Consider the following 27,593-nt stretch of genomic DNA (forward strand, 5'->3'; position numbering starts at 1 on the left):
CCCAACTATAGTTTAGTTCTGTACTTCATCAACGGTCATAATTCAATGATCTAGAGTCCTAGAAAACGATCTCGTGGCCCCACCGTGATTCGACCCATATCGGGAGATCTTAGCTCCCAAGCTGGGCCCTGATTGTGGACTGTTGCTGCATTTCTCTTCTTAAACGTATATTTTCAGGTCACAAATTGAAAGGTTAAACATTGATCTGTAAGTAGATTTAAAAGCCATAGACCATCCATGGTGGGAAACAACATATCAATGGTCTGGATCACTAAACAATGGCCCCCTCTGTAAAAGCTTATCTTTAAGTCCATGTTGCCCCTTGTACTGTAGCAAGATGGCTCTATAATCTGCCTCTCTGTTTTGGTGTTCGTCTCTCTCTCTCTCTCTCTCTCTCTCAAATTCAAACGTTCTAACCCAATCAAAATCAGAAGCCACCCCAATTTCCTCCGAAAGAAGAAAGAAAAATGCTCCCTCAGATTCATTTCCTCAGCTCTCCCTCAATCCCTTCCATCTTCCCATCACAACCGTTCAAATCCATCTCCAAATCCACCCATTTCAATTCTCACATCAAAATAAAAACCCCATCTCCTAAATCCTCAAAATTTTATCTCAGATGCTCTCTCTCTGTAGCTCAAGCAGTCCCAAAAGAGCAGCTGCTGCAGCAGCAGCAGGCGAAACCATCACCAGCTGAAGTTTCGAGAACCATCATGGAGCTCTCTTCTGTGGGCACTCTTTCCATGCTGGCCGACGATGGATGGCCGATTGGCGTTGGTGTGCAGTTCCTGGTTGACGCACAAGGTGGGCCCGTCTTGTGCTTGAACGCGGCGAGCCGACAGTTCTCGACAGATAGGAGGTCTAGTCTCCATGTACAGGTACTGCTCTTCATTCTTTTGTGGGAAGTGAGATTGATTCTCCTTGATTTTGATGGATACACACCTTTTGGCGATTGGAATTAGTAATTTGAGAGGGAAAAGGTGTGTATGTATGAAGAATTGGGGGTTTAAATATCTTTTTTTTTTGAATTAATATTTGTATTCTCAGCTTGTTTAGTTTTCAAAGCAATCTGCAATGGCTCAGTCTGAATTGCCTATGTTTTTATTACAGTTGGGGTCTGTACAAGTGGGGCCCACCTTTTAATGATTGAAGCTGACTGTTGATGTGAGATGCCGTGAAATGCTTACAATTAGCAAATTATCCATGTGGCTGCAGAACTCCACTCATTGGATGGCTTGGATTGTTTGTCTATGCCCACTTGTGGAGGGACCCACTAGATTACCATTCCCCACCTATATGGGATGCTGGCTAGAATGGAAATGCTGGTGATCCACACTATCCATCAGGGATGGGATGGCTGGGAATGCTTATCATTGGCTCATTGCCCACTTGTGGAGGGACCCACTAGATTACCGGTCTGTACGGGGAGCAGATTAGGTGTGGCTTTGGCCTCACCCAAGACGGTGCGGCCCTTACCACGGGGCCCACATTGTTATATTTATTCTATATCCACACTGTCCATTCGTTTTGTCAGACCATTTTAGGGCATGAGCCCAAAAATGAAGAAGATCGAAATCTCAGGTGGACCATACTATTGGAAACAGTGGTGACTGAATACCTTATCATTAAAAACTTCCTAGGGCCCACCATAATGTTTCTGTAATGTTTATTTGCCATCCAACCTATTGATAAGGTTACATAAGCCTGGATGAAGGGAAAAAAATATCAGCTTGATCAAAAACTTTTGTGGCCCATTAAAGGTCAATCAACATTGTTTCCTATGGTATGGTCCACCTTAGAATTGGATCTGCTTCGTTTTTGGGCTAGGTGGGCCCTAGGGTAAGGGCCGCATCATGCTGGGTGAGGCTGGGGCCGCACCGTATCTGCTTCCATCTGCACCTATATGTTATGCTGGCCAGAATGAAAATGTGGTAATCCATGCTGAGCATTGGATGGCAGGGATTGTTTTCAGTACCAACTTGTTGGGGGACCCACTAGATTATTGGTACCCACCTATAAGGAATGCTGGCCAGAATGAAAATGCTGGTAATTCATGCAGACCATTGATACTACATGGGATGACTGGGATTGTTTGTCAATGCCCACTCTTGGAGGGTCCCACTAGGTTACCAGTCCCCACCTACATAGAATGCTGGTCAGAATGAAAATGCTGATAATCCACGCTGACCATTGGATACTGCCTCTTAGTAATCGTTTGTTTGGATTATGGAGAGTTTCGATTCCGTTGTTTGCCGCTGCCCTTCCAGAGTGGGGCGCACTAGATGAACGGCCCAGGTAGTCAGTGTTCAACGGCTAGTTTTTGTGCGCGCGCTATGAAGAGGCTTGCTTCATGATCATGCAAGGAGTACGATAGAGGGCCCAGCCCTGCATGTTGTAGGCCCAGTAAATCGAACCGTTGAAATGCGGTCGTAAATCGTAATGCTGGACTTTTGCCTGTAGAACATCCTTTGCTCGGTAAGTAGCCTATCAAACGGTTAAGATCGTCTGATCAGTTTGATTCTCAAGCCATCACCACACTCGCAGTAGGGCCCATCAGATCAACGTCAGAAAACGTGCACACCAACGATTGCGGTGGAGCCGCAGGCTACAAATGGGGTAATACGATACTCGGGCAGGGCATGACGCTTGATACGCAGACACTTTAAACGCGTGTTATATATAAACTCCAACCTAGGTTAAACAGACTAAATTGTGGAACCCACTGTACCAAAATCAGATTGGTCGAACATTCTTGATCTCTGATTGGTGGATTGTTTGTTGAAATTGGACCATTGGATGTTTTCATTTTTAACCGTCCAATAAATGTCCACGAATCGGACACTCATTGTTGAAATAACCGTAATTTTTAGTTCTTGATATATGAGGGAACTATATTTTAGACGGCTTAATTGGAATTTCTTGCATGCAACGTAACATTTTGTAAGTAATTTGCAAGTGCCTGCGTATCAGGCATCACACCCTGCCGGAGTATCAAAATTTTGCTCCCTGCAAGTTCCCGAAAGGGTATCGCGGAGAAATTGACTACTGTAGACGCAACTTTTTACCCTGGGAAGTCCAAAACTTAGCTTCTGGACGTACCGACGAGCATTTGAGGACCAAAATACCCCTGCCTTCCTTTCAGAAGCGGATTGGCTGGTGTGCGGAGACGAGCGCTGACGCTCGTGGGCCCCACGATGATGTATGTTTTGTATCCACACCTTTCATCCATTTGGAGAGATCATTTTAGGGCAATATCCAAAGAACGAGTTAAATCCAAATCTCTGGTGGACTCCAGCACATAAAACAGTGGGACAGTGACGGCCACCATTAAAAACTTCTAAAGGCCACAAAGTTTTAGATCAAGCTGATATCTGTGTTTTTCCTTATTTCATGTCTTTTTTAACTTTTGAACAGGTTGGATTTCAAATAAACATTATGATGGGCCTTAGGATAGTTTCAACGTTGGGAATCACTCTCCTCACTGTTTTCTTTGGTGGGGTCCACTAAAGATTTTTATTTGCCTTATTCTTTGGTTCATACCTTAAAATGATATCTAAAAATGGATGGACGGTGTGGATATAACACATACATCATAATGGGGGCCAAAGAACTTAATGACGTCACTTCAGTAGCGAACTCGCTACTCAACCTGTCAGTGTATAACGGATTGGCTACTCCCCCTGCCACCAGCTCTGTGGCAGTGGTCGGTTCTCTGTGGGCTCCACCATGATGTATTTGTTTCGTCCATTCCGTTCATCCATTTTTACAGATCATGTTATGGCTTGATCCCAAAAATGAGAGGGATATAAATCTAAGGTGGACCACACCACATGAAAACAGTAGTGATTGGATATCCACCATTAAAATCCTCCTAAGGCCCACTATACTGTTTATTTAAAATCCAATATTTTCATTAGGTCATACAGGCCCAGATGAAGAGAAAAAATAAAGATCATCTTGATCCAAAGCTTTTATAGCCCCCAAAATGTTTTTAATGGTCGAGCCTCATTTAAAACTGTTTCCTGTAATGTGGTCCACTTGAGATTTGAATATAACTTATTTTTAGAATCATGCAGTAAAATGATCTGTAAAAAATATATGGACGGCATGGATGAAACACATACATCGTGGTGGAGTCCACATAGCACCAACCACCAGAGTAGCCAATCCGTTTCCCCTGCGTCCGAGCGTCAGCGCTCGTCTTCGCGCACCAGCCAATCCGCTTCCGAAAGGAAGGCACGGGTATTTTTGTCTTCAAATGCTCGTCCGTACGCCCAACGTCTAAGTTGGGAAGGAAAGTTTTGGCCTATTCAGAGAAGAAACTGGGTAAAAAGTTGCATTTACGATGGTCAATTTCTCGGGTATTGCGTGTGGCATGACGTGGCCTAAGGTCTGTGGGGCTCAACGTGATGTATATGTTTTATCCACGCCGTCCATTCGTTTTTTCAGATCAGTTTAGGGCATGGGATAAAAAATAATACAGATCCAAAGCTCAAGTGGACCACACTACCGTTGAATTGATAGGGTCCACCGTGATACTTTATTTGCCATCCAACCTGTTCATAAGGTCACACGGACCTGGATGAAGGTAAAACACAAATATAAGCTTGATCCAAAACTTCCGTGGCTCCCAAGAACTTTTCAACGGTGGGCATTCAATCCCCACAATTTTCTATGGTGTGGTCCACTTGAGCTTTGGATCTATATCATTTTTCGCCTTAGGCCGATCTTAAAAAACGGATGGACAGCGTGGATAAACACATACATGACGGTGGGCCCCACAGAGTTTGGGCTACGTCGCCCCACATGGCCACACCAATCCACTTCCCAAATTCCCAACTATAGTTTAGTTCTGTACTTCATCAAGGGTCATAATTCAATGATCTAGAGTCCTAGACAACGATGTCGTGACCCCACCGTGATTCGACCCATATCGGGAGATCTTAGCTCCCAAGCTGGGGCCTGATTGTGGACTGTTGCTTCATTTCTCTTCTTAACCGTATATTTTCAGGTCACAAATTGAATGGTTAAACATTGATCTATGAAGTAGATTTTCAAGCCATAGATCATCTATGGTGGGAAACAACATATCAATGGTCTGGATCACTAAACATGGGCCCCTCTGTAAAAGCTTATCTTTAAGTCGATTTTGCCCCTTGTACTGTAGCAACATGGCTCTATCATCTGCATCTCTCTGTTCTATATTTGGTGTTCTGTCTCTCTGTCTGTTCTTGATTTGGTGCTCTCTCTCTCTCTCTCTCTCTCTGAAATTCAAGCGTTCTAACCCAATCAAAATCAGAAGCCACCCCAATTTCCTCCGAAAGAAGAAAGAAAAATGCTCCCTCAGACTCATTTCCTCAGCTCTCCCTCAATCCCTTCCATCTTCCCATCACAACCGTTCAAATCCATTACCAATTCCACCCATTTCAATTCTCACATCAAAATAAAAAACCCATCTCTCAAATCTTCAAAATTTTATCTCAGATGCTCTCTCTCTGTAGCTCAAGCAGTCCCAAAAGAGCAGCTGCAGCAGCAGCAGCAGGCGAAACCATCACCAGCTGAAGTTTCCAGAACCATCATGGAGCTCTCTTCTGTGGGCACTCTTTCCATGCTGGCCGACGATGGATGGCCGATTGGCGTTGGTGTGCAGTTCCTGGTTGACGCACAACTTCTCATTTAGCATTTGGTTCATGTGGTCTAACATAGTCATCACCAAGGTTAGCAATTTGCCAAAAATTCTGTACAACAAAAGTTCAAGTATCATTTGGTGTAGACGGTGAAAAACATGGTTAATTCAGCCATAAAAAGATGGAAATGCCAAAAACTAGCAGATGTATATGTTCAGGTACAATATGGTCTTGAATAGTTTGGGATCCAAAATTTGGCTATGGGTTTTAGAGTTGTTTTTAGTGGGAGAGTTGGAGATTATGAAGGGTTTTGTTTGTAAGTTGAGGAGGCAATTTAAAATAAAAATAAAATAAAATGCAGCTTTAAAAAGGGGTTCAAAAGTTAATATGGAAGTCAAAAGGCATTTTGAAGTCAACGAAAAAAACTTGCATCATAAACCTGTGCATTATACATGAATACATATAAAATGCATATCATGTATGTTTTATACATAAGGCATAAAAAATATGCAGATCAAACCATATCTTTTGAATTATATTCAAGCAAGGTGTCCCGTATCGGTATCGGTTGGCGTAACGGTGACCTCCAAAACCGATACGGATACGGGGGCGTAACGGTGATACGGGGGCGTAACGGCCCGTAACGGCGCAAAATTTTTTTTTTTGTTAAAAAAATATGAAAAAATATGGATTAAATCCGGAATATTCTAAGCATTCCAAATATGCATTCATTTATAAATTGGAACATGTTTATGGTGGTGTAACGGTCCACTCTTTAGTGAGAAGTTGTATCGGACTGTCTGATGAATTTATGAACCAGATAACCTGAATTTGACTACAAAATTCATATATTTAATTTTCTAACTATCTACTATCAATGATAGATATATTAGAATGAATGTAATATGAAAATATCTTACATTTAGGTGTTTGCAATTATTTTTGAGGCCAAAATTCATGCGTAAATAGAAAAAAAATATAAAATGACACCCCAAATATGTAAAATGCACATTAACATATTCTACTATGATTAACATATCATATGTCATCATTAAAACAGCAAAAGAATCATTAAAAAATGATTTTTCGAATTTTCAAAAAAAGGGCCGAAATAAATGCGTAAATAGAAAAAAAAAAAATAAAATATAAAATGGCACCCCAAATATGTAAAATGCACATTAACATGTTCCACTATGATTAACACATCATATGGCATCATTAAAACAGCAAAAGAATCATTAAAAAATGATTTTCGAATTTTCAAGGCCGAAATAAATGCGTAAATAGAAAAAAATATAAAAAAAATATAAAATGGCACCCCAAATCTGTAAAATGCATATTAACATGTTCTACTATGATTAACACATCATATGGCATCATTAAAACAGCAAAAGAATCATTAAAAAATGATTTTTTAAATTTTCAAAAAAAGGGCCAAAATAAATGCGTAAATAGAAAAAAATATAAAAAATATATAAAATGGAACCCCAAATCTGTAAAATGCAGATTAACATATTCTACCTTGGTTAACACATCATATGACATCATTAAAACAGCAAAAGAATAATTTAAAAATGGTTTTTCGAATTTTCTAAAAAAGGGCCAAAATAAATGCGTAAATAGAAAAAAATATTAAAAAAATATAAAATGGCACCCCAAATCTGTAAAATGCACATTAACATGTTCTACTATGATTAATACATCAAATGGCATGATTAAAACAGCAAAATAACCATTAAAAACTGATTTTTCGAATTTTAAAAAAAGGGACCAAAATTCATGCGTAAATAAAAAAAATATTAAAAAATTATTAAATGGCATCCCAAATCTGTAAAATGCACATTAACATGTTCTACTATGATTAACACATCATATGACATGATTAAAACAGCAAAATATATTAAAAAAAGTATAAATACCTATTTTTGACGAATTTCTGAAAAATGGCCCACCGATCTTTGATTCAAAAAAATCTATAATATAATGTGTTTTTTTATCAAATACCTAGCTAAGGTTGGTCGAAATTAGTAGTAAAAGGAGTTAGAAACAGTTTGGAAGCAAGATGTTTCAAAAAAACAGCAAAAATAGAGCTAAAAAAAAAAAAAAAAAAAAAGTTACCGTTTCGGGCCCGTTACGGGCCCATAACGGCCCGTTACGCCCGTATCGGTCCTGTATCGGCCGTATCGGCCCCGTATCGGCCGATACGGGTACAAAAAATCGAATCGGCCGTTTCGGCCCCGATAGGCAATGTTTTAAATATCAACGATATCGGCTGATATTCCGACGATATATCTTGTATGCCACCCGTGCAATCAGGGTGTGCCGAATCGGTTACGTATCGGCCGTATCGGCCGATACGTAACGGTAACGGTGCGAACCGTTACCCGTTTCGGGGCCGTATCGGCCGATACGATTTTTTGTACCCGTATCGGCCGATACGGGCCCGTTACGGGGTGTAACGGCCGTAACGGGCCGTTACGGGCCCGTAACGGGCCCGTAACGGTAACTTTTTTTTTTTCCATTTTTAGCTCATTTTTTGCTGTTTTTTTGAAACCTTTTGCTTCCAAACTGTTTTTCACTCCTTCTACTACTAATTTCGACCAACCTTAGCTAGGTATTTGAGATAAAAACACATTATATCACAAATTTTTTTGAATCAAAGCTCGGTGGGCCATTTTTCAGAAATTCGTCAAAAATAGGTATTTATACTTTTTTTAATATGTTTTGCTGTTTTAATCATGTCATATGATGTGTTAATCATAGTAGAACATGTTAATGTACATTTTACAGATTTGGGGTGCCATTTAATAATTTTTTAATATTTTTTTCTATTTACGCATGAAGTTTGGCCCATTTTTTTAAAATTCGAAAAATCAAATTTTAATGGTTGTTTTGCTGTTTTAATCATGCCATTTGATGTGTTAATCATAGTAGAACATGTTAATGTGCATTTTACAGATTTGGGGTGCCATTTTATATTTTTTTAATATTTTTTTCTATTTACGCATTTATTTTGGCCCTTTTTTTGAAAATTCGAAAAATCATTTTTTAATGATTCTTTTGCTGTTTTAATGACATCATATGATGTGTTAATCATAGTAGAACATGTTAATGTGCATTTTACAGATTTGGGGTGCCATTTTATATTTTTTATATATTTTTTTCTATTTACGCATTTATTTCGGCCCTTTTTTTGAAAATTCGAAAAATCATTTTTTAATGATTCTTTTGCTGTTTTAATGACATCATATGATGTGTTAATCATAGTAGAACATGTTAATGTGCATTTTACAGATTTGGGGTGCCATTTTATATTTTTTTAATATTTTTTTCTATTTACGCATTTATTTTGGCCCTTTTTTTGAAAATTCGAAAAATCATTTTTTAATGATTCTTTTGCTGTTTTAATGACATCATATGATGTGTTAATCATAGTAGAACATGTTAATGTGCATTTTACAGATTTGGGGTGCCATGTTATATTTTTTTAATATTTTTTTCTATTTACGCATTTATTTTGGCCCGTTTTTTGAAAATTCAAAAAATCATTTTTAATGATTCTTTTGCTGTTTTAATGATGTCATATGATGTGTTAATCATAGTAGAACATGTTAATGTGCAATTTACATATTTGGGGTGCCATTTTATATTTTTTTATATTTTTTTCTATTTACGCATTTATTTCGGCCCTTTTTTTGAAAATTCGAAAAATCATTTTTAATGATTCTTTTGCTGTTTTAATGATGTCATATGATGTGTTAATCATAGTAGAACATGTTAATGTGCAATTTACATATTTGGGGTGCCATTTTATATTTTTTTATATTTTTTTCTATTTACGCATTTATTTCGGCCCTTTTTTGAAAATTCAAAAAATCATTTTTAATGATTCTTTTGCTGTTTTAATGATGTCATATGATGTGTTAATCATAGTAGAACATGTTAATGTGCATTTTACATATTTGGGGTGCCATTTTATATTTTTTTATATTTTTTTCTATTTACGCATGAATTTTGGCCCTCAAAAATAATTGCAAACACCTAAATGTAAGATATTTTCATATTACATTCATTCTAATATATCTATCATTGACAGTAGATAGTTAGAAAATTAAATATATGAATTTTGTAGTCAAATTCAGGTTATCTGGTTCATAAATTCATCAGATAGTCCGATACAACTTCTCACCAAAGAGTGGACCGTTACACCACCATAAACATGTTCCAATTTATAAATGAATGCATATTTGGAATGCTTAGAATATTCCGGATTTAATCCATATTTTTTCATATTTTTTTGACAAAAAAAAATTTTTGCACCGTTACGCCCCCGTATCACCGTTACGCCCCCGTATCCGTATCGGTTTTGAAGGTCACCGTTACGCCAACCGATACCGATACGGGACACCTTGCATACCATGTATTCAAGACAATGCCCCCCCCCCACAAAAAAAAAAAAAAAAGAAGAAGAAAAGAAAAAAAAAAGAAAAAAGAAAAAGGAAGAAAAGAAAAGAAAAGAATAGTGAATACGTGTATATGCTAATTATGGTGATTGCCTTGTCAGTATGCTGTTGCATATCGTTTGAAGGCTAGATTGCTTCTTGGTAGTTGGGAAGCGTGGGGAATTCTTTTCGTGCTGTTGTTGGCTCTTTTTACTCTATCTAAGCCTTGATCAGTGAACCAGTGCTTGGTATGGGGGTTTAGTTGCTTCCACTCTCTTTTTCTTGAAATAGTGGGCTTAAGAGCAGAAAGCCCTGGCCTCTAAATCGCCCCCCTCCTCTAGGGGTTCTTTCACGACGGTCCCTACTTCTTTTCCTTCCCCTCCCTTGCTATTGGGGGAATATATGACCTCTCCAAACGCCACTGAGAACTGCCCTAGGTCCTTTAGCGAGGCGTTGAAGGGGCCGATCCCTATTCTTTCCTCCCCTCCCTTCTCTGATTTGGCTACAGGTTCCCCTGCTCCTTCCCCCCCTTTCCCCTTTCTGCCTCCACTGGAGGACTGGCCTGTGTCGATAGTCTTGGGACTTGCTAAGAGTTCTCCTCTGCCCCTATTTCTCAGCTGACTCCCTCAGTGCTGGTTCCTATTAAGGCTCCCCCGCCCCCAAAAAGGATTCTCCCTGCAGGATTTGTCCGTTTGGTTTCGATACTTTTTTTACTTTCTAGTCTGGGGACTTCTTTGTTCCCTTTCTTCGTCCTCGGTATGGGCCTCTTTCTATCCCTCAACTGACATTGCCCGGATTCTGTCTATTGGATCCTCTAACAGAGTCGGGCCGGTTGTTGATCTATGTAAATGGGAAGCTTGTTCCCGTTTTGGATTAGAGGTGGTTTGGCGTTGATTATTTGATATACCTCTGGAGTTCTGGTTTAAGGATTTCTTCTTGTCTTTGGGTGCTTGTGTAAATGAAGTCATGCAGATCCATGAGGAGACAGAGAAGTGGGAGAATCTCCTCTACGCCAGGATGATGATCAAAATCAAGAGAGGGTTGGAGGTTCCTAACATTGTGAGGGTTATGATGGGCCAAGCGGCTATGGAAAATAGGATTTGGGGAGAGAGTGTGTGGACAATGTCCTTCACAACATTGTTCTGGCTTTCTAGTTGCAGGTTCCTAGTTCTGCCATGGCCGGAGGAGCACCATTCGAGATGTCTTGCGGAGTACCCCCTCAAGAGCATGTTCTGTGCAAAGCCTCTACCCATGTGTGTAGAAACGTTGATGACACGGGAGCTTTCTCGGCATGCCACATGGATCCTCATTCCGTGCTTCTTTGGATATTTTTCAGATGTGGGGTAATTGCGAGAGTGCTGATATCTTGCGCAATTAATCAGGCTCAATGCTTAATTCTCTTGAATTATCGGGCGTTTTCTTCCCGCCAGTGATAGGTCGAGACAAGGGTAAAGATCTGCTGATATTTTTGTGCAGGACCTTGGGCAGTGAGAGAGTCAACCTGTCTCTCGATACACACTAGATAGCTGCAGCGGAGGACATGTTTCCAGCTTATAAAGATCCTATTGCCTCCAACGCTGTCTTCTCTGGCAGAATGATAGTAGTATCTTACCTCAACCACAAGATATTACCTCTGGAGAGGCCATGTGGCAGCAACCTGGTCATGGTTCCCTCCCCCATCCCGTATCGATCTTGAATGGGGTTGAGGACTGGTCCGACAAACAGATCCCCTGTAGTGATATACTCTTTCCTTCCATGATCAGAATGAATCCCTCCAAGCTAAGAGTCTTCTCTTCCACTAGCTAGAGGAGGCCTTGGTGGAGTGCGGGGTAGAGTTGGACGATACATAATCAGAATCAACAAATGAAGTAGACTTCTTAGACGCAGTCCACCACGAACCCTTATCTCCGATTCTCTCCCATTCTGATCAAGATGGTGGCATTCTTGAGATGGATCCTTCCTCGACTCTTCATAGATTGTCTCTACCTCTTGAAGTTTTCACCACTCCACCGTCCTTACCCATGTGTTCCTTTCCGTTGTTGATGAATCCTTGTTTCTCTCTGTGCCCTGATATGGCTGGTTAGCTAGCTTTGGTTCCTGTGTCTGTCGAATCCAATTTGTAGCAGAGTCTTGGGGTCAACTAGGTTGGCCTTCTGGAAGTTATTCCTTGACAGAGGAGAAGAGGGAAAGGGGTATCAAAAGTATCCCATTGAAGGTCCTTTCTTCGAATGTTAGGGGGTTGGAGGAGGCAATCCCCCCTTAGAGTAGTTGCCTCAAGTGTACAAGGAGGGGTCCTCGTCAGCCCCAATTTCGGGGGAGGTGTTGGAAAGCCTCCTCGAGGCTATAAAAAAGAAGAAATGGGTGCACGATGCGGTCGGCCATGTTGGCAGATTATTGGAAGTGGTCTTTGGTGACTCATATGAAGTTGGATTGGGTTTTCTCGATAAATTTGCTATTTAGAGAGAAATCTTCGGGTTTCTAATGGGTTTTTTTCCTGGTGTCTATGGCCCTTCTTGAGCTGCCAGTTATTCTTCTTTTTGGTTGGAGTTGTCTGATGTAGCCATGAGATGAAAGCTTCCCTAGTTGATAGGAGGAGATTTTAACATCATTCGGTTTTCTTTCGAACGATCAAATGGCCCCAAAATTTCCTTCTCAATGTGGGCCTTCTCGGAATGGGTTTCCGATCATGGGATAGTGGATTTGCCGATGGGGGGAGTGAATTTTACCTAGTCAGATTGGAGAAATCCGCTAGTGATGTCCCTCCTTGATAGGTTCCTTCTATCCCATGACTGGATTAGTCACTTCTCTTTTGCTCTCCAAAGAGGTTTGCCCAGACCTGTTTATGATCATTGCCCAATCCTTTTGGAAACTGATGAATTGAATTGGGGCCCTAGGCCATTTACGTTCAAGCTAGCTTCATTGGGTTTAGAAGGATTTCGGGAGATGGTTTTTGGCTGGTGGAACTCCCTCACGATAGAAGAAACGCCGGGTTATCTTCTCTTCAAGAAGCTCTATTTAGAGAGAAATCTTCGGGTTTCTAATGAGTTTTCTTTTTGGTGTCTATGGCCCTTCTAGAGCTGCCAGTTCTTCTTCATTTTAGTTGGAGTTGTCTGATGTAGCCATGAGATGAAAGCTTCCCTAGTTGATAGGAGGAGATTTTAACATCATTCGGTTTTCTTTCGAACGATCAAATGGCCCCAAAATTTCCTTCTCGATGTGGGCCTTCTCGGAATGGGTTAAAAGAGGGGATCGGGATACTAAATTCTTTCATAACTTTGCCACTGCTCGATCCCGAACTAATGCAATCTCTTCTCTTTGGATTGACAATGAACTTGTTTATGATAAATCTATTTGTGATTCCATTATGCAATATTATTCTCGCTTACTGATAGCTGAGGATTTGTATAGGCCCATAATTGATAATTCTCCTATCCAACAAATTTCGGAGGAGGAAGCGGTGGGTCTCGGAAGAGCAGTAGACCTTGAAGAATTAAGAACTACGGTGTGGGATCTTGGTAGTGATAAGGCTCCTAGTCCCAATGGTTTCCCCATAGCTTTCTTTAAAGCTTTTTGGGAACTTATCAAGGACGACCTTCTCGCTTTTGTCCTTGAGCTGTTTGTTAACAGGAGTCTCTCTGCTGAGATGGGCAGTACCTTTGTAGCCCTAATTCCAAAACTAGAAGGAGCTTAGAACATCAAAGATTTTCGCCCTATCAGTCTGGTAGGGGGACCTTATAAAATTCTTTCCAAAATTTTAGCTAATCGTCTAAGGTAGGTGATAGCTAAGGGTGTCCCTTGCCCACTGCCCAGTTTGCTTTCGTTGAGGGTAGGGAGATCCTAAACTCAGTGCTGATTGCCAACGAATGCCTCGACTCGTGTGTTAGGGAGAAGAGGCCAGGTATCCTCTACAAGCTCGACCTTCAGAAGGCTTATGACCTCGTTTACTGGTCCTTCCTTGATTACATGTTGTAAAGAATGGGGTTTGGCTTTATCTAGAGATCCTGGATGAGAATCTGTATTTCTTCTCTTTGATCAATGGATCCCCCTTCGGATACTTTAGATCTTTTAGAGGGCTCTGCTAGGGGGACCCTCTATCCCCGTTTCTTTTTGTGCTGGTTATAGAAGCCCTTAGTGGAATGTTATCTAGAGGGCAAGAAATGTGGCTTTTTAGGGGATTTTCTATCAGAAATTTTCCCTTATGTATAACCCATTTGCAATTTGCTGATGATACTTTACTCTTTTGTGATGCAGATGAAACCACGATGAGTCTCCTGAGCATGACCATTTGCTGGTTTCTAGTAGTATCGGGTCTAAAGGTGAACATGGCCAAAACAGAATTGATAGGACTAAACTTGCCCAATGAGGTCTGTGAGTCTTTTGCTAATTATTTTGGATGTAAGATTGGCTCTCTCCCTATGTAATACATGTGTCTTCCTCTTTGTATAGGTAAACCTCCTATTGGCTTGTGGGATGGCATTATAGAAAGAATAGAGAGGAAATTATCCTCCTGGATGCTAAACGTTCTATCTCTAGCGGGTAGAATCAACTTGATAAAGGCTTCTCTTTCGAGCATGTCCATTTATTTCCTTTCGTTGTTTCACTGTCCCAAATCAATTATTTGCAAGATTGACAATATTCATTGGAAATTCCTCTGGCAAGGGAATGGAGAATCTTTCAAGTTCCCTTTGCTAAAATGGAAGTGTGCACCCCCTATGATGAAGGGGGTGCGAATAGTAAAGACTTGGAGACTGTGAACAAAGCCCTCCTAGCGAAATGGATATGGTGCTTTGGGTCCGAACCCAATAGTCTTTGGAGACAAATTCTCGCGTTGAAGTATGGCTTGTCGGCCCTTGATTGGTGGCCTCTCGAGTCGTCGACCTACATGTCTTCCTTTCTTTGGAGAAACATAGCTAAGCTATCTAGGTCTATCCCAGAGAATACCCATTTCATTCTTGGTGATGGTAGCGGAATTAGATTCTGGCTTGATCATTGGTGCGGATCGTCCACACTTGTAGAGGCATTTCCTTACCTGTTCATTTTAAGCCCTAACCATAACATTACTGTGAAAGACTGTTTCTTTTTTAATGGTCAGGGTGGATTGTGGATTCCTCCGTTAAGAAGGAAATTCAATGATGAAGAGATAAGCGAATTTATTTCGTTGCTTTCCCTTGTGCAGGGATTCTGCCCGAATCCCTTGATAGAAGATGCCATCTTCTGGAAGCGTTCAAGCTTGAGAAGTTTCTCTGTCAAATCCTTCTATAATTCGCTTTTGTCCTCTCACAATCCTTATTCTTGCTGTCACATGGGAGCGATATGGGTTTATGGTATTCCTCAGAAGGTGGCGGCCTTTGGGTGGTTAGCAGGGAGAAATAGGATCCTTACTGTTGAGAATTTACACGAGAGGAATGGTATTGCCTAATACCTGTCTTCTCTGCTACAAAAACGAAGTGACAGTGGATCATTTGTTCATTCACTGCCCCTTCATTTCAGACATCTGGTGGAGTGTCCTGCGCTTGGCAGGTGTGTCTTGGACAATGCCCCTCAATCTGGACCACATCTTTTGCTTGTGGCATGCAGAAGATGGCAGGGCTGTGGGAAAAAGAAAGTGGAGCTGTCTTTTGTTAGCTGTGCTTTGGGCGGTTTGGGCTGAAAGGAACAACTGGGTCTTCAAGAACCTCAGTCTTTCCTCTGCAGCGGTCTTTTCCAGGGTGTTGATTTTCTTTAGGGATTGGGCGCCATAGGTGGGATGGCTCTCGGGTGTTCTTGTCTTGGTTCAATGCTCTCTCTCTCTCTCTCTCTCTCTCTCTCTCTCTCTCTCTCTCTCTCTCTCTCTTTGTAGTTTTTTGTTGGCTTTGGCCGCTTTTTTAGTAAGGTCTCTTATCTTTCAAAAAAAAAAAAACAGCTGAATCGTATGAGAATTTTATGTCATCTTCTCTGAGCTTCTGTCATTTGCATGTAACATCTAATTTCTTGTATGCCATTGAACTGTATGATCTTTTGCCCAAAATTGCCATTGCTCTAGTTTCTTGTGAGCAGAATGGAAATTTCTAGCTGGTTTGACAGGCAAGTGCTTTTTTAATAAATGTGGAATGCGCTTTCTGCATTTTCCAAATGCATCGCCTTTAATATGTCATGTGGGCATTTGCATGCTCCTCCAAATGCACTCTAATGCAGAAAATTGGATCAACATTAACGACCGCCGCTTGGATTTATCTTTCTGAAAGTCACACCTTTTCTTTCGGGATTAGACATTGGGTTGGGTAGCACCAGATAGGCAGATAACATTAATTGGGGCTTTTGAGCCAACAATGTAGCTTTGTAGTTGGTTTTATGTAGGAAATAAGATTGTTTGGATAGGTGCAATTCGAAAAGTAACTATGGAAAAGAAAATGTTTTCCACCAATTGAGACAATAAAGTAAGGTGTGGAAAATCTTTTTCCCTTCCACGGTTTCCCTAAAAGAAGAGTGTTATCCTTTTCTTCCAAATAAGCTTGACAATCTTGATCTCCACACTTTTTGTGAGACAAATTTCACTTTTCACCATTGACATTCAACATTTTCCTAGAAATCACCAAAATTAAAATAAGCAACCTTTTTAGATTTCTTTTCAATGGATTTCCTTATCCATGGTTTTCCTTGGACGTGATGTTTTCTTTTCCAAATCTACCTTTTGGATTCCACCAATCCAAACAGGCCCTAAGCAGAATTCCATTTTCCTTTACAATCTTGTTGGACAACTTTGTCAACCAAAATAATTCCATATCTCCCATATACTTCTAAACCTTCATTGGTATACCATCTCATCTAACGACCTTTCCTATTTTCATCTTTCTCAAAGCTTCTTTCACTTCAGATAGTCCAATTTTACGAAAGTATCTATGGACTTTGACATCATTTGAGTTTATGGTTCCTTGTATTTCTGTGCTCTCGAAGTGACTGTCATTTAACAAGTTTTGAAATAGCTTCTCCACCTTTCTTTGATCTCATTATTCTTCACTAGTACCATCTGAGCATCACTCTTAATGCATTTGACATGATCAAGGTCCCTACATTTCCTCTCACACAATTTTGCAAGTTAAAGGACATCTTTCTCAACTTCTCGTCTCCAATATATTGTAAAGATCATGATAGGCCGTTAATTTAGCCTTGCTACTTTCTTAGTAATCATTTTAGCATTTCCATATTGTTCAAGATTTTCATCAGTTCTAGTCCCTTGCTAGTCTTTATAAGTATGATCGTTTCTCGTTAATGGCTTTTTGTACAACATTCTACTACCAAGTTTCCTTATATGATTGGCCTTTCCCTCTAGATACTCCTAGCAAATCTTTTACCACTTTCTCATTGCGCTCAACCATCTCATTCTACATAACATTTACTTTTTTCCTCAACATTCCACTTTCCTTCTTCCATCAATTTATTTTTGAATAATAATTTTCTCTCATTTTAAATTCCACCATCTAGTTTTTGAACACCTGTTGATTTTATTCCCCTTCTTCCATCTTTTAATGTAAATATGCATAACCATCAACCTTGTTGTGCAGTCAAACTCTCTTTCTAGTAGGACCTTGCAGTCCTTACATATTGATTGTTTTGTCTTCTTAAGTAGAAAGAAATCTCTTTGCCTTGTATATAATCCACTTCTGAAAGTTATTAAATGTTTTTCATCATCATCATCTAACCCTTATCCCAACTAATTGGGGGTTGGCTACATGAATCCCTTTTTTTTTTTTTCCATTCCACTTTTCAAGGGCTATAATGTGCATCTCTCTTTTTTAAGTATGTATTTGCAAAAAGTTAGATTGTATGCCATATCGAAATCAAGGATGACATCCCATATCTTTTTTCTTCGCCCAAAACCACACCATCCATTTATGCTCTCATATCCCGTGCTTTCTTTTCCTACATAACTTAGTCTACTACAAATATCCTCTCTTCGTTTGGAATTTCTTGCATTAATCCATCCATATCCTGAATTGTCTCTCGATTGTATCTTCTAACCCTTCTTGAGGCACTTATAGTAGAGAAGGATTTGATGAGGATAATGTGAAGAAGAGATGAGGATATTGAGAGAGAAGAAGAAGGAGGAGGAGAGTTTGGGAGAGATGATGTGTTGGACTTGCTTGCCCTAACACATAATATTTTATTATGATAAAGCATATACTAGTATCCCTCTAGCCCTTATGTTTTATGCTAGTGACTTATGTTGCCCATAGGAAAAGGCCGCCTACTAATGACACACAATAAATACAATACACTAGCATTCTCTATACTCCCTCAAGTTGGAGCATATGGATGTTGATCATGCCCAACTTGTCACTTGACACGATGGAAACAACTAATGCAGGTATGGTTACATATATGTATTGAGGTTAGTTCTTTGATTAGCGACCATTTTCAGATTTTTATAATTGCACACTTTTTGCAGAAGCTTAATGCATTGTGGGCGAAGAGGTACGGGGAAGAAGTTGATGAAGACCTTATTTATGTAGTTTCTGTGGAACGGGTACTTCAGATGGAAGATTTCAGGGAGGTATGGATGGGTATTTGGCACATAATGGTAATGATACTCCAAAGGTGTTTAGTAATATGTAATATTTTGGCATTCATTCGCGTGCTTTATCTGCTCACCACAACAATTCAAATTGAAGGTTTTATAAGAGGTCTCAAGTCCAATATATTGTGTATTTCTGTCAATGCACTGTTTGAGTAATTGGATTCATATTATGGGTTTCAACATTAAGTTCATCTAGTTTGATCATTTCCTTTCATGTCTATTTGATGTATATTCAGGACGGTGTATGGGTGGCATCATCAGAGTATGTAAAGGCAAACCCCGATCCACTTCGAAACTGTGCGGAAAAGATTGTGAACGAGATGAATGCCAAACACAAAGAAGACGTACATCGCTTTTGCAACATCTATGCGGATTTGGAATTTAAGGTTTTCACCCAATGTTATTTGATTACTTTATTGGAAATTTTATGTTATTTGCGTTGTGCAGCATTCTGGGATTGTATCTGGTTCTCTAGCTAGCAGGGCAGGCTAGCCTGGAAAGGCCTTGGCCTGGCCTACCTGGGTCATTTGCTCTCCTAGTCATCGGTCAATCTCTGTTTTTTACTAGTACAGTAACATAAAATATCTAGAGAGGCCAAGTGGGAAACTTACCTTTTTGCCATAGTTAGTGCTATGGTGACCCAATAGCCACTCTCTCTATTGGAACTCTTACTAGTTACGGGTAGGGCTGCAACTCGGGCTGGTTGGGTCCGGTTGAGGCCATTGAAGGTCAACCAGAGCCCAACCCAACCCAACCCGCAACCTGACCTGACCCTCTCTTCATCTCTTTTCTATAAAGAAAAAAAAGGAAGAAAAAAGAAAAAAGAAAAAAGAAAAACCTGATCCTACCTGAATTCCAACCGGAACCCAACCGAAATTCCTCTAAATTTAACCCTAAATTGATCCAACCCAACCTGACCTGATCTAACCCGACCCAAATATATGTGATTATTCCCAATCTAACTCGCCCTGAATTGGCTCAACCCAAACCCAACCCGATTTCAAATCAGGTTGGAGTTTTGCAACCCTAACCCGATAAGAGAGTCACCTGAACTAACATCCAAAGTGAGCGGAAGGGTGGATGGCTGAGCTTGTGAAGATTTATCTCGATGATGATACACCCGTAGAGGCTTAGGCTCACCCATATCACCAATAGGATGCTGAATAGAGGGGAGATGAGTTTTCCCATGATCACTAGTGGAAAGAGGATAAGAGTCATACTCTCCCTGACGCGCAAGAGAATCACAGAGGGATCGGCATGGAGAGGGGAAAAAAGAAAGATCCTCAAAGAAGGTGACATCGGCAGAGACATTTCTTGCGAGTCAATTGGTCAAAGCATTTATACCCTTTCTGACTCCGAGTATACCCTATAAAGACACATTTAATCGCCTTAGGACTAAGTTTATCATTGCTCCCATCCAAAATTTGAACAAAGCATGTACAAACAAAAACTTTAGGTGGTAGAGGAAATGGATTATCATGAGGATACAATATAGTAAATGAAGATTTGTAAGACAGAATACGTGAGGGTATACGATTAATAAGAAAAGTAGCAGTTAAAAGAGCATCACCTCAAAAATGTTTGGGTAGATGCATACCAAGCAGAAGGGTGCGAGCAACTTCAAGAAGATGATGATTCTTTCGTTTTGCAATACCATTTTGTTGAGGAGTGCGAGCACATAACGTCCTAGACAAAATACCACGTTCCTGCAAGAAGGACAAAAACAGTAGACATGTATTCTCCCCCATTATCAGAATGGAGGGATTTGATGGAACAATGAAATTGAGTGCACGCTTCATGATAAAACACTTTAAATGCATCAAACACTTCACTTTTAGATTTCAAAAGATAAATTCAAGTTATGCGGGAATAATCATCAATAAAGGTAACAAAATATCTAAATCCAAAAGTCGAGGTAACCGGAGCTGGTCCCCTAGACATCCGAGTGAACCAGAAGAAAAGGTTGAGATTTCCTCCCAGAAGAGTTAGGAGGAAACGTAGCACGATGATGTTTAGACAATTCACAAATATCACAGCATAATGGTTTAGTGACAGATAAGGAGGGAAACAAAAGTCTCAATTTAGCAATGGATGGGTGGCCTAAGCGGCAATGCCACCGAGTCATGGACTCTCGATCTAGAGAAAAGGTACTAGAAGCGGCAACAAATGTATCATCGAGAAGATAAACGCCTCCTCACTCATGCCCCCCACTAATCACTCTCTTCGTCTGTAGGTCCTGAAACAAACAATAAGAAAGAAAGAAGGTGATGAAACAATTTAGTGATTTAGCAAGATAGCTAACAGACAATAAGTTTAATGGAAAACGAGGCACATGCAATACGGAGGACAAAGACAAGGAAGAAGAGAGAGGGATGGAACCAATCCCAGAGATGGGAGATTGGGTTCCATCTGTGACTGTGACATACTGAGTGGGAGAAGAAGAAGAATAAGAAGAAAAGAATTGCAACTTACCAGTCATATGAGAGGAAACTCCAGAGTCGATGACCTAGGAGGTAGGAGAGGATGACGCAAGAAGGGCAGTACCTGACTGGGCTGAAGCTGCATGAGAAGGCTCAGGAATATCCCGAATGTGAAGCTACATAAGGGCATCATATGCCGCCCGAGAAATGATAAGAGATTCCCCTGAAGTAGACTACTCAGCTGTCGGGGTGGAAGACTGTGTCTTAGAAGCAACAGTGGAAGCAACAGAAGCAGCGGCATACGTAGGACGACCATGTAGCTGCCAGCAATAATCAATAGTGTGATTAGTTCCACCGCAATGTGAACAAATGCAGGAACCATCACGTCCTCGTCCACGTCCACCACGACCACGAAGACTACGGCCGCCGCGACCACGATCTCCCTCGCGGCCTCTACCACGACCACCAAAACTAGAAATGCTCCCTGAGCTCAAGGATGGTACCCGAAGACCAAGGGAGGACTGATCCCTAGCAAGATATGCCGAACGCTCGGGTGGCACAAATGAATGAGAAGGAAGAGTAGAGACTATAACACGCTGACACATGGCATAGACTGTTGTCAATGGGGGAAGAGGATCCTGCATAACAATCTAATCGCGAACGTGAAGATAATTAGAACTCAACCCAGCGAGTAATTGCATGATACGAGTATCATCCCGTTGCTTATGAGCATGTTCATGATCCTCTTTACATTTGGAAGGAAGAGGCCGATATATATCCAACTCATCCCACTTACCCCGAAGCGTCGAATAGTAGTCTTTTAAGGATCTGGAGTTTTGTTGAAACCGACCAATTTCTTGAATAAGCTGGAATACCCGTGAAAAATTCTGAGATTCCGAAACAAATCATGAAGCGTATCCCAAATGCCTTTAGCCGAGGATAAAAACATCACTGAGTGGCTAATCGAGGAATTCATGCTATTTAACAACCATGCAATAACTTGATAATTCTCCTTTGTCCAAGACTTGTAGGTGACATCTGTATAGCTTGGGGGATCATCCAAAATATACGACAACTTGTCACGGGCTCCTAAAAATACTTTTACAGATTGTGCCCATTGAAGATAGTTGTCACCATTCAACTTAATGGAGGTACTCTGCAAGGGGTTGGATTTAAGAGACCCTATGCCAAGAGATGAGGGCCCTTTGTCAGTCATAGTAGAGTCCAAGAGAAATAAACCTATGCTAAGAGACCCCCTATGCCAAGAAAGATTGATTCAAACAACTCTATCTCACTCAATCCTTCAAGATAACAAGAGATAAACCTCAAACAAATATTAATCATTCAAAAAACCATGAAATGCAGTCAAATAGGGCCTGACCGAGTGAAAAACGGCCTAGCCGCACACCCATTTGAGGTTAAAAACCTCTCAAACATTGATCTTAAGTAAAAAAATCCACCATGGATAGCTTGGGAGGAAGTTTCGGTCCATCTTACCAAAGAAAAGCTTACCGATTTGAGGTAGATCGAAGAAAAATGGAATTTGGAACCGATTTTCGAATTTCTCTATTTCGCCCAAAATACCATGAAATGAGGTCTAATAAATTCTGAAAAAATCATGACAAATCTTCTAAAATCAAGATCTATCAAACCCCTAAACTTTTAGCTCAAACAGAGTCCATGCGTCCGTACAACGCTGACCTCAGCCGTACGGCTACTGACGTCAGCAAGGTGACGTGTCGCCTCTCAACCTGGTGGATGCGGAATGCTTGGATCTTTGCTCTGATACCAAGTAGAGAAGGATTTGATGAGGATAATGTGAAGAAGAGATGAGGATATTGAGAGAGAAGAAGAAGGAGGAGAGTTTGGGAGAGATGATGTGTTGGGCTTGCTTGCCCTAACACATAATATTTTATTATGATAAAGCATATAGTACACTGCAGGAGAATAGGGAAGTGTGCACATGCACTTACACTAAAAGGGCCGCCCACTAACCACACACAATAAATACAATACACTAGCATTCTCTATACTTGTGCACTAATAACATTTATTATCTCCTCTCCTAACACAAGTTCTATATTTCTATTAATGGAATTTGGCTGTCTTAACATTTGGAACTTCATTCTTCGAATCTTTATCTACCACTATCCCTACCCTAGTATCCCTCTAGCCCTAATGTTTTATGCTAGTGACATATGTTGCCCATAGGAAATGGGAACTTCCAGACATACCCTTATTTGTTTTTGTTTTTCAAGTAATACGGGAGTTGTTTTCTTAATTATTGAAGTGGAAACAACAAATGCAGGTATGGTTACATATATGTATTGAGGTTAGTTCTTTGATTAGCGACCATTTTCAGATTTTTATAATTGCACACTTTTTGCAGAAGCTTAATGCATTGTGGGCGAAGAGGTATGGGGAAGAAGTTGATGAAGACCTTATTTATGTAGTTTCTGTGGAACGGGTACTTCAGATGGAAGATTTCAGGGAGGTATGGATGCATTGAATTGGGTACTTGGCACATAATGGTAATGATACTCCAAAGGTGTTTAGTAATATGTAATATTCTGGCATTCTTTCGCGTGCTTTATCTGCTCACCACAACAATTCAAATTGAAGGTTTTATAAGAGGTCTCAAGTCCAATATACTGCGTATTTCTGTCAATGCACTGTTTGAGTAATTGGATGCATTTTATGGGTCTCAACATTAAGTTCATCTAGTTTGATCATTTCCTTTCATGCCTATTTGATGTATATTCAGGACGGTGTATGGGTGGCATCATCAGATTATGTAAAGGCAAACCCCGATCCACTTCGAAACTGTGCGGAAAAGATTGTGAATGAGATGAATGCCAAACACAAAGAAGACGTACATCGCTTTTGCAACATCTATGCGGATTTGGAATTTAAGGTTTTCACCCAATGTTATTTGATTACTTTATTGGAAATTTTATATTATTTGCGTTGTGCAGCATGCTGGGATTGTATCTGGTTCTCTAGCTAGCAGGGCAGGCTAGCCTGGAAAGGCCTTGGCCTGGCCTACTTGGGTCATTTGCTCTCCTAGTCATCGGTCAATCTCTGTTTTTTACTACTACAGTAACATAAAATATCTAGAGAGGCCGAGTGGGAAACTTACCTTTTTGCCATAGTTAGTGCTATGGTGACCCAATAACCAGTCTCTCTATTGGAACTCTTACTAGTTACGGGTAGGGCTGCAACTCGGGCGGGTTGGGTCTGGTTGAGGCCATTGAGGGTCAACCAGAGCCCAACCCAACCCGCAACCTGACCTGACCCTCTCTTCATCTCTTTTCTATAAAAAAAAAGAAAAAAGAAAAACCTGATCCTACCTGAATTCCAACCGGAACCCAACCCAAATTCCTCTAAATTTAACCCTAAATTGATCCAACCCAACCTGACCTGATCTAACCCGACCCAAATATATGTGATTATTCCCAATCTAACTCGCCCTGAATTGGCTCAACCCAAACCCAACCCGATTTCAAATCAGGTTGGAGTTTTGCAACCCTAACCCGATCCGAGGACCCTGACTACCCGACCTAACCTGACGTGCATTCGGGTTGGGTTACTTGGGTTTGTGTTGACCCAAACCCAAGTTGCAGCCCTAGTTACGGGTGCTGCAAAGGTTAGCCTTTTGAGAGTTGGTTCTTTTTGGGATGTGATCCAACATAGGCCGCCATGCTATTTATGCGCGGCCACCCATGCAGCATGGGCAGCCCACATCAGATGACTCATTGAATATCCATGTTAGATGCTACCATTTTTATACTGATTTGGGCATCATTTGATTGGTAAAACAAATGCGTGGAATAAAAATCAAACTTGAAAAGTGATGTATACATCCATGATTCCTTAGCTTTAGGATCCTTCTATTCTAACTAGGTGCAGCTCCCGCTTCAAATTGCGCTTTGGACTCCTGCTTTACCTACCTATATTTACCTGTTTACATTTTGAAACATATGCTTCCCCATTGGACGTCAATTGCCTGTAATGGGGGGTTATAGCCTATAGGGGGTTCCTTCAGCCCTTGATGTCCCAATGGAAAAGCGCCCTGCAGTGAAAACCAAAGATTCCCATGCGAAATGATGATTTTGCCTTTCCACCATGGACCTTGTAACTGATAGGTGCATGAGGCTCCTTTTCCTTGCAGGCAATTAGCGTCCTTCCCGCTATTGCACCCAAAATTCTTGCCACTTCGCTTCATGCAGCTATACATGATCCATGCATCAATCTGTTATTTTGATCATTTAAACTGTCCCCATCAGTCATAACTTATGAGTCATTGTTAAATAAGGGGTATGTGATGCATTCTTTATACGCCCCCGCCCTGCATCTGTATATGTGTGTGTATCCCTGAATGACTGAATGAATGAATTTATTAGAAAAGCCAACAAATCATGAGATGGGAGAAGAGTCTTATGCTGTTCTCTACACACACACAAAGACGGACACACAAACACACATGCATGCGTATGCTCACATGCAAACGCACGTGTGCGCACGCACATGTATGGAAGATTGAACCAAGAGATATAATCTGTCATGAGAGAATCTGCCATCTCATTAGCTGCACGACCTGTGTGATTAAATGGGACATTTAGAGAAAAAGATTAAGGATTGAAGCAAAGATAACACGACAATAGACTTACTCATGATTTGCATCTCAGGTGATGGAAGCAAAGATGATATGGGTCGACCGGTTAGGATTCGATGTGCATGTTCATTCACAAAAAGGTCTTTACGAGGTCCGGATTCCCTTCCCTAGAGAAGTTACCGATGAAAAGGGTGTGAAATCATCATTCAATTGCATGTCTCAACTTGCATGGGAAGTGGAGAAGAATTACACTGTTCCTGAGTTTGAGAAGGTGAAGCACTTGAAAGAGATCACTTGTGTCAGACATTAGGCAACGATGGGGAAAAGAAAGTGGGTTTCTGGGTGGGTCTGTGTCTGATGTAGAGGTGGGCCACAGATTGCGTTGTAATCCAAGATATTATTAATTAATTAATTAATTAATTTTTTTTTCCAATTCGAAGGTGTGAAGTTTCATTTGGTTCATAACCAGTGCTCTCTCTCTCTCTCTCTCTCATCTAAGTGAATTTACAGCGATATTGAAGTGTTTACAGTTTTAACTTTGGGATGCCTTCACTTGCTCCCTTGCAAATTTGCAATCATCTTTGTATCATTTTTCCCTGGAATGACAAGAAATTTTCACAATTGTATTCAAGCACTTTTTATTTATTTATTTGTTGTTGAGATGATTCATCCACTGAGATTATGAAAATGAGATGAAACATGAATGGCAGGTGCCAGAGGGCCTTGTCTACAATGTGTTTGTCCCACCTCCCTTGTGTTGAGGTGAAATGGACCATCTCGAATGGATGTCCTTAACAAGTACCATCTTGAATGCATCGTGTGCTGCTTCATATCATTTATTACTAATGGATAGATTTTCATCAAGCCCTGTTTGGCAGACACCTAAAAAATGAGTTGATCTCATTTTAGGTAACAGTAACTATGTATTAAATACATTGATCTGTGATACACAATGAGTTCAAGAGAACAGTGATTATGTGTTAGAGATCCAGATTGCTAATACATAGTTACTGTTAACTAAAATGAGATGAACACAGTTTTAGGTGTCTACCATATAGCGCCTAAATATTTATTCCGTACACATACAACAAGGAAAAAATCTATCATGCTCTGTTTTTGTTCTCTTCACCTAGAACCTATGTATGATATGCATCTACATACTCCTATGCAACCTGTACACAGTTTGGATTGGGTGGGGTTCAGGTTGGACTCTCTATCTCTACCTCTGAACTCCCTTCAAACTGCAGCTGAGTAAACAACATTAGTTTCCCTGTGAGATGATCATGGCGAGCATGCGTCATTGTTTTGGTAAAGATATCTGCTAGTTGATTTTGAAAAGCGATGTGAAGTAGAGATGTCTGCTAGTTGATTTTGGAAAGCAATGTGAAGTAATCTTAGCAAATGAGCCCATGACGATAAGACCATAAGCGGCAGAAAAGAGGAACACAGAACAAAGTGATCAAGGGCTGCCCTGAATCTCAGATCCTTGAAAACTAGCCCTTGAGAATGAAAGTGTTTCCCAGTGTCAAGTCATTGTCAGTGAGCAAACTGTTGCCGCTAATGAAAATAATGCCACTATGCAGAACATAACCAAGAGGTCACTTTGAGCCTTAGGCAGTGGCATTCCCTTCCCGAAAGATGTGGGAGATGGACCGGGCATCACACTTCTGCAAAATGTTTCTGCAGCTCCACACTAGGTTCCAGATCTCCCAGATTGGCCTCCCAAGCAACCAAGATAGTGTTTACCACCAATGTTCAAAATATCGGTATCGCATTACATATCGCATCTTTGGGATGCAAATATGCATCGGTTATCATATAGGATATATCGTTTCTATCTGGTCGTTTATCGCGCATTTTGGGAAACATGGGAAAACATTGAGAAAATGGTTGAATTTTTTAATGAAACTTCAAGGATTGTTAGAAAAGATCTTAATA

General features: G+C 40.5%; 1 protein-coding gene across 1 annotated transcript; it reads left to right on the forward strand.

The window, feature by feature from the left end:
• The first annotated feature begins 343 nt into the window (after positions 1-343).
• LOC131256837 (glutamyl-tRNA reductase-binding protein, chloroplastic-like) lies at positions 344-26,276 on the forward strand. Its single transcript, XM_058257895.1, has 4 exons — positions 344-875; positions 18,492-18,596; positions 18,857-19,006; positions 25,729-26,276. Exons 1-4 carry the CDS (start codon positions 468-470, stop codon positions 25,963-25,965), a joined length of 900 nt encoding a protein of 299 aa, XP_058113878.1. The 5' UTR covers positions 344-467; the 3' UTR covers positions 25,966-26,276.
• Positions 26,277-27,593: the final 1,317 nt, after the last annotated feature.

The sequence above is a fragment of the Magnolia sinica genome, chromosome 9 (assembly GCF_029962835.1).
Source record: "Magnolia sinica isolate HGM2019 chromosome 9, MsV1, whole genome shotgun sequence".
In the NCBI taxonomy this organism is placed as follows: Eukaryota; Viridiplantae; Streptophyta; class Magnoliopsida; order Magnoliales; family Magnoliaceae; genus Magnolia; species Magnolia sinica.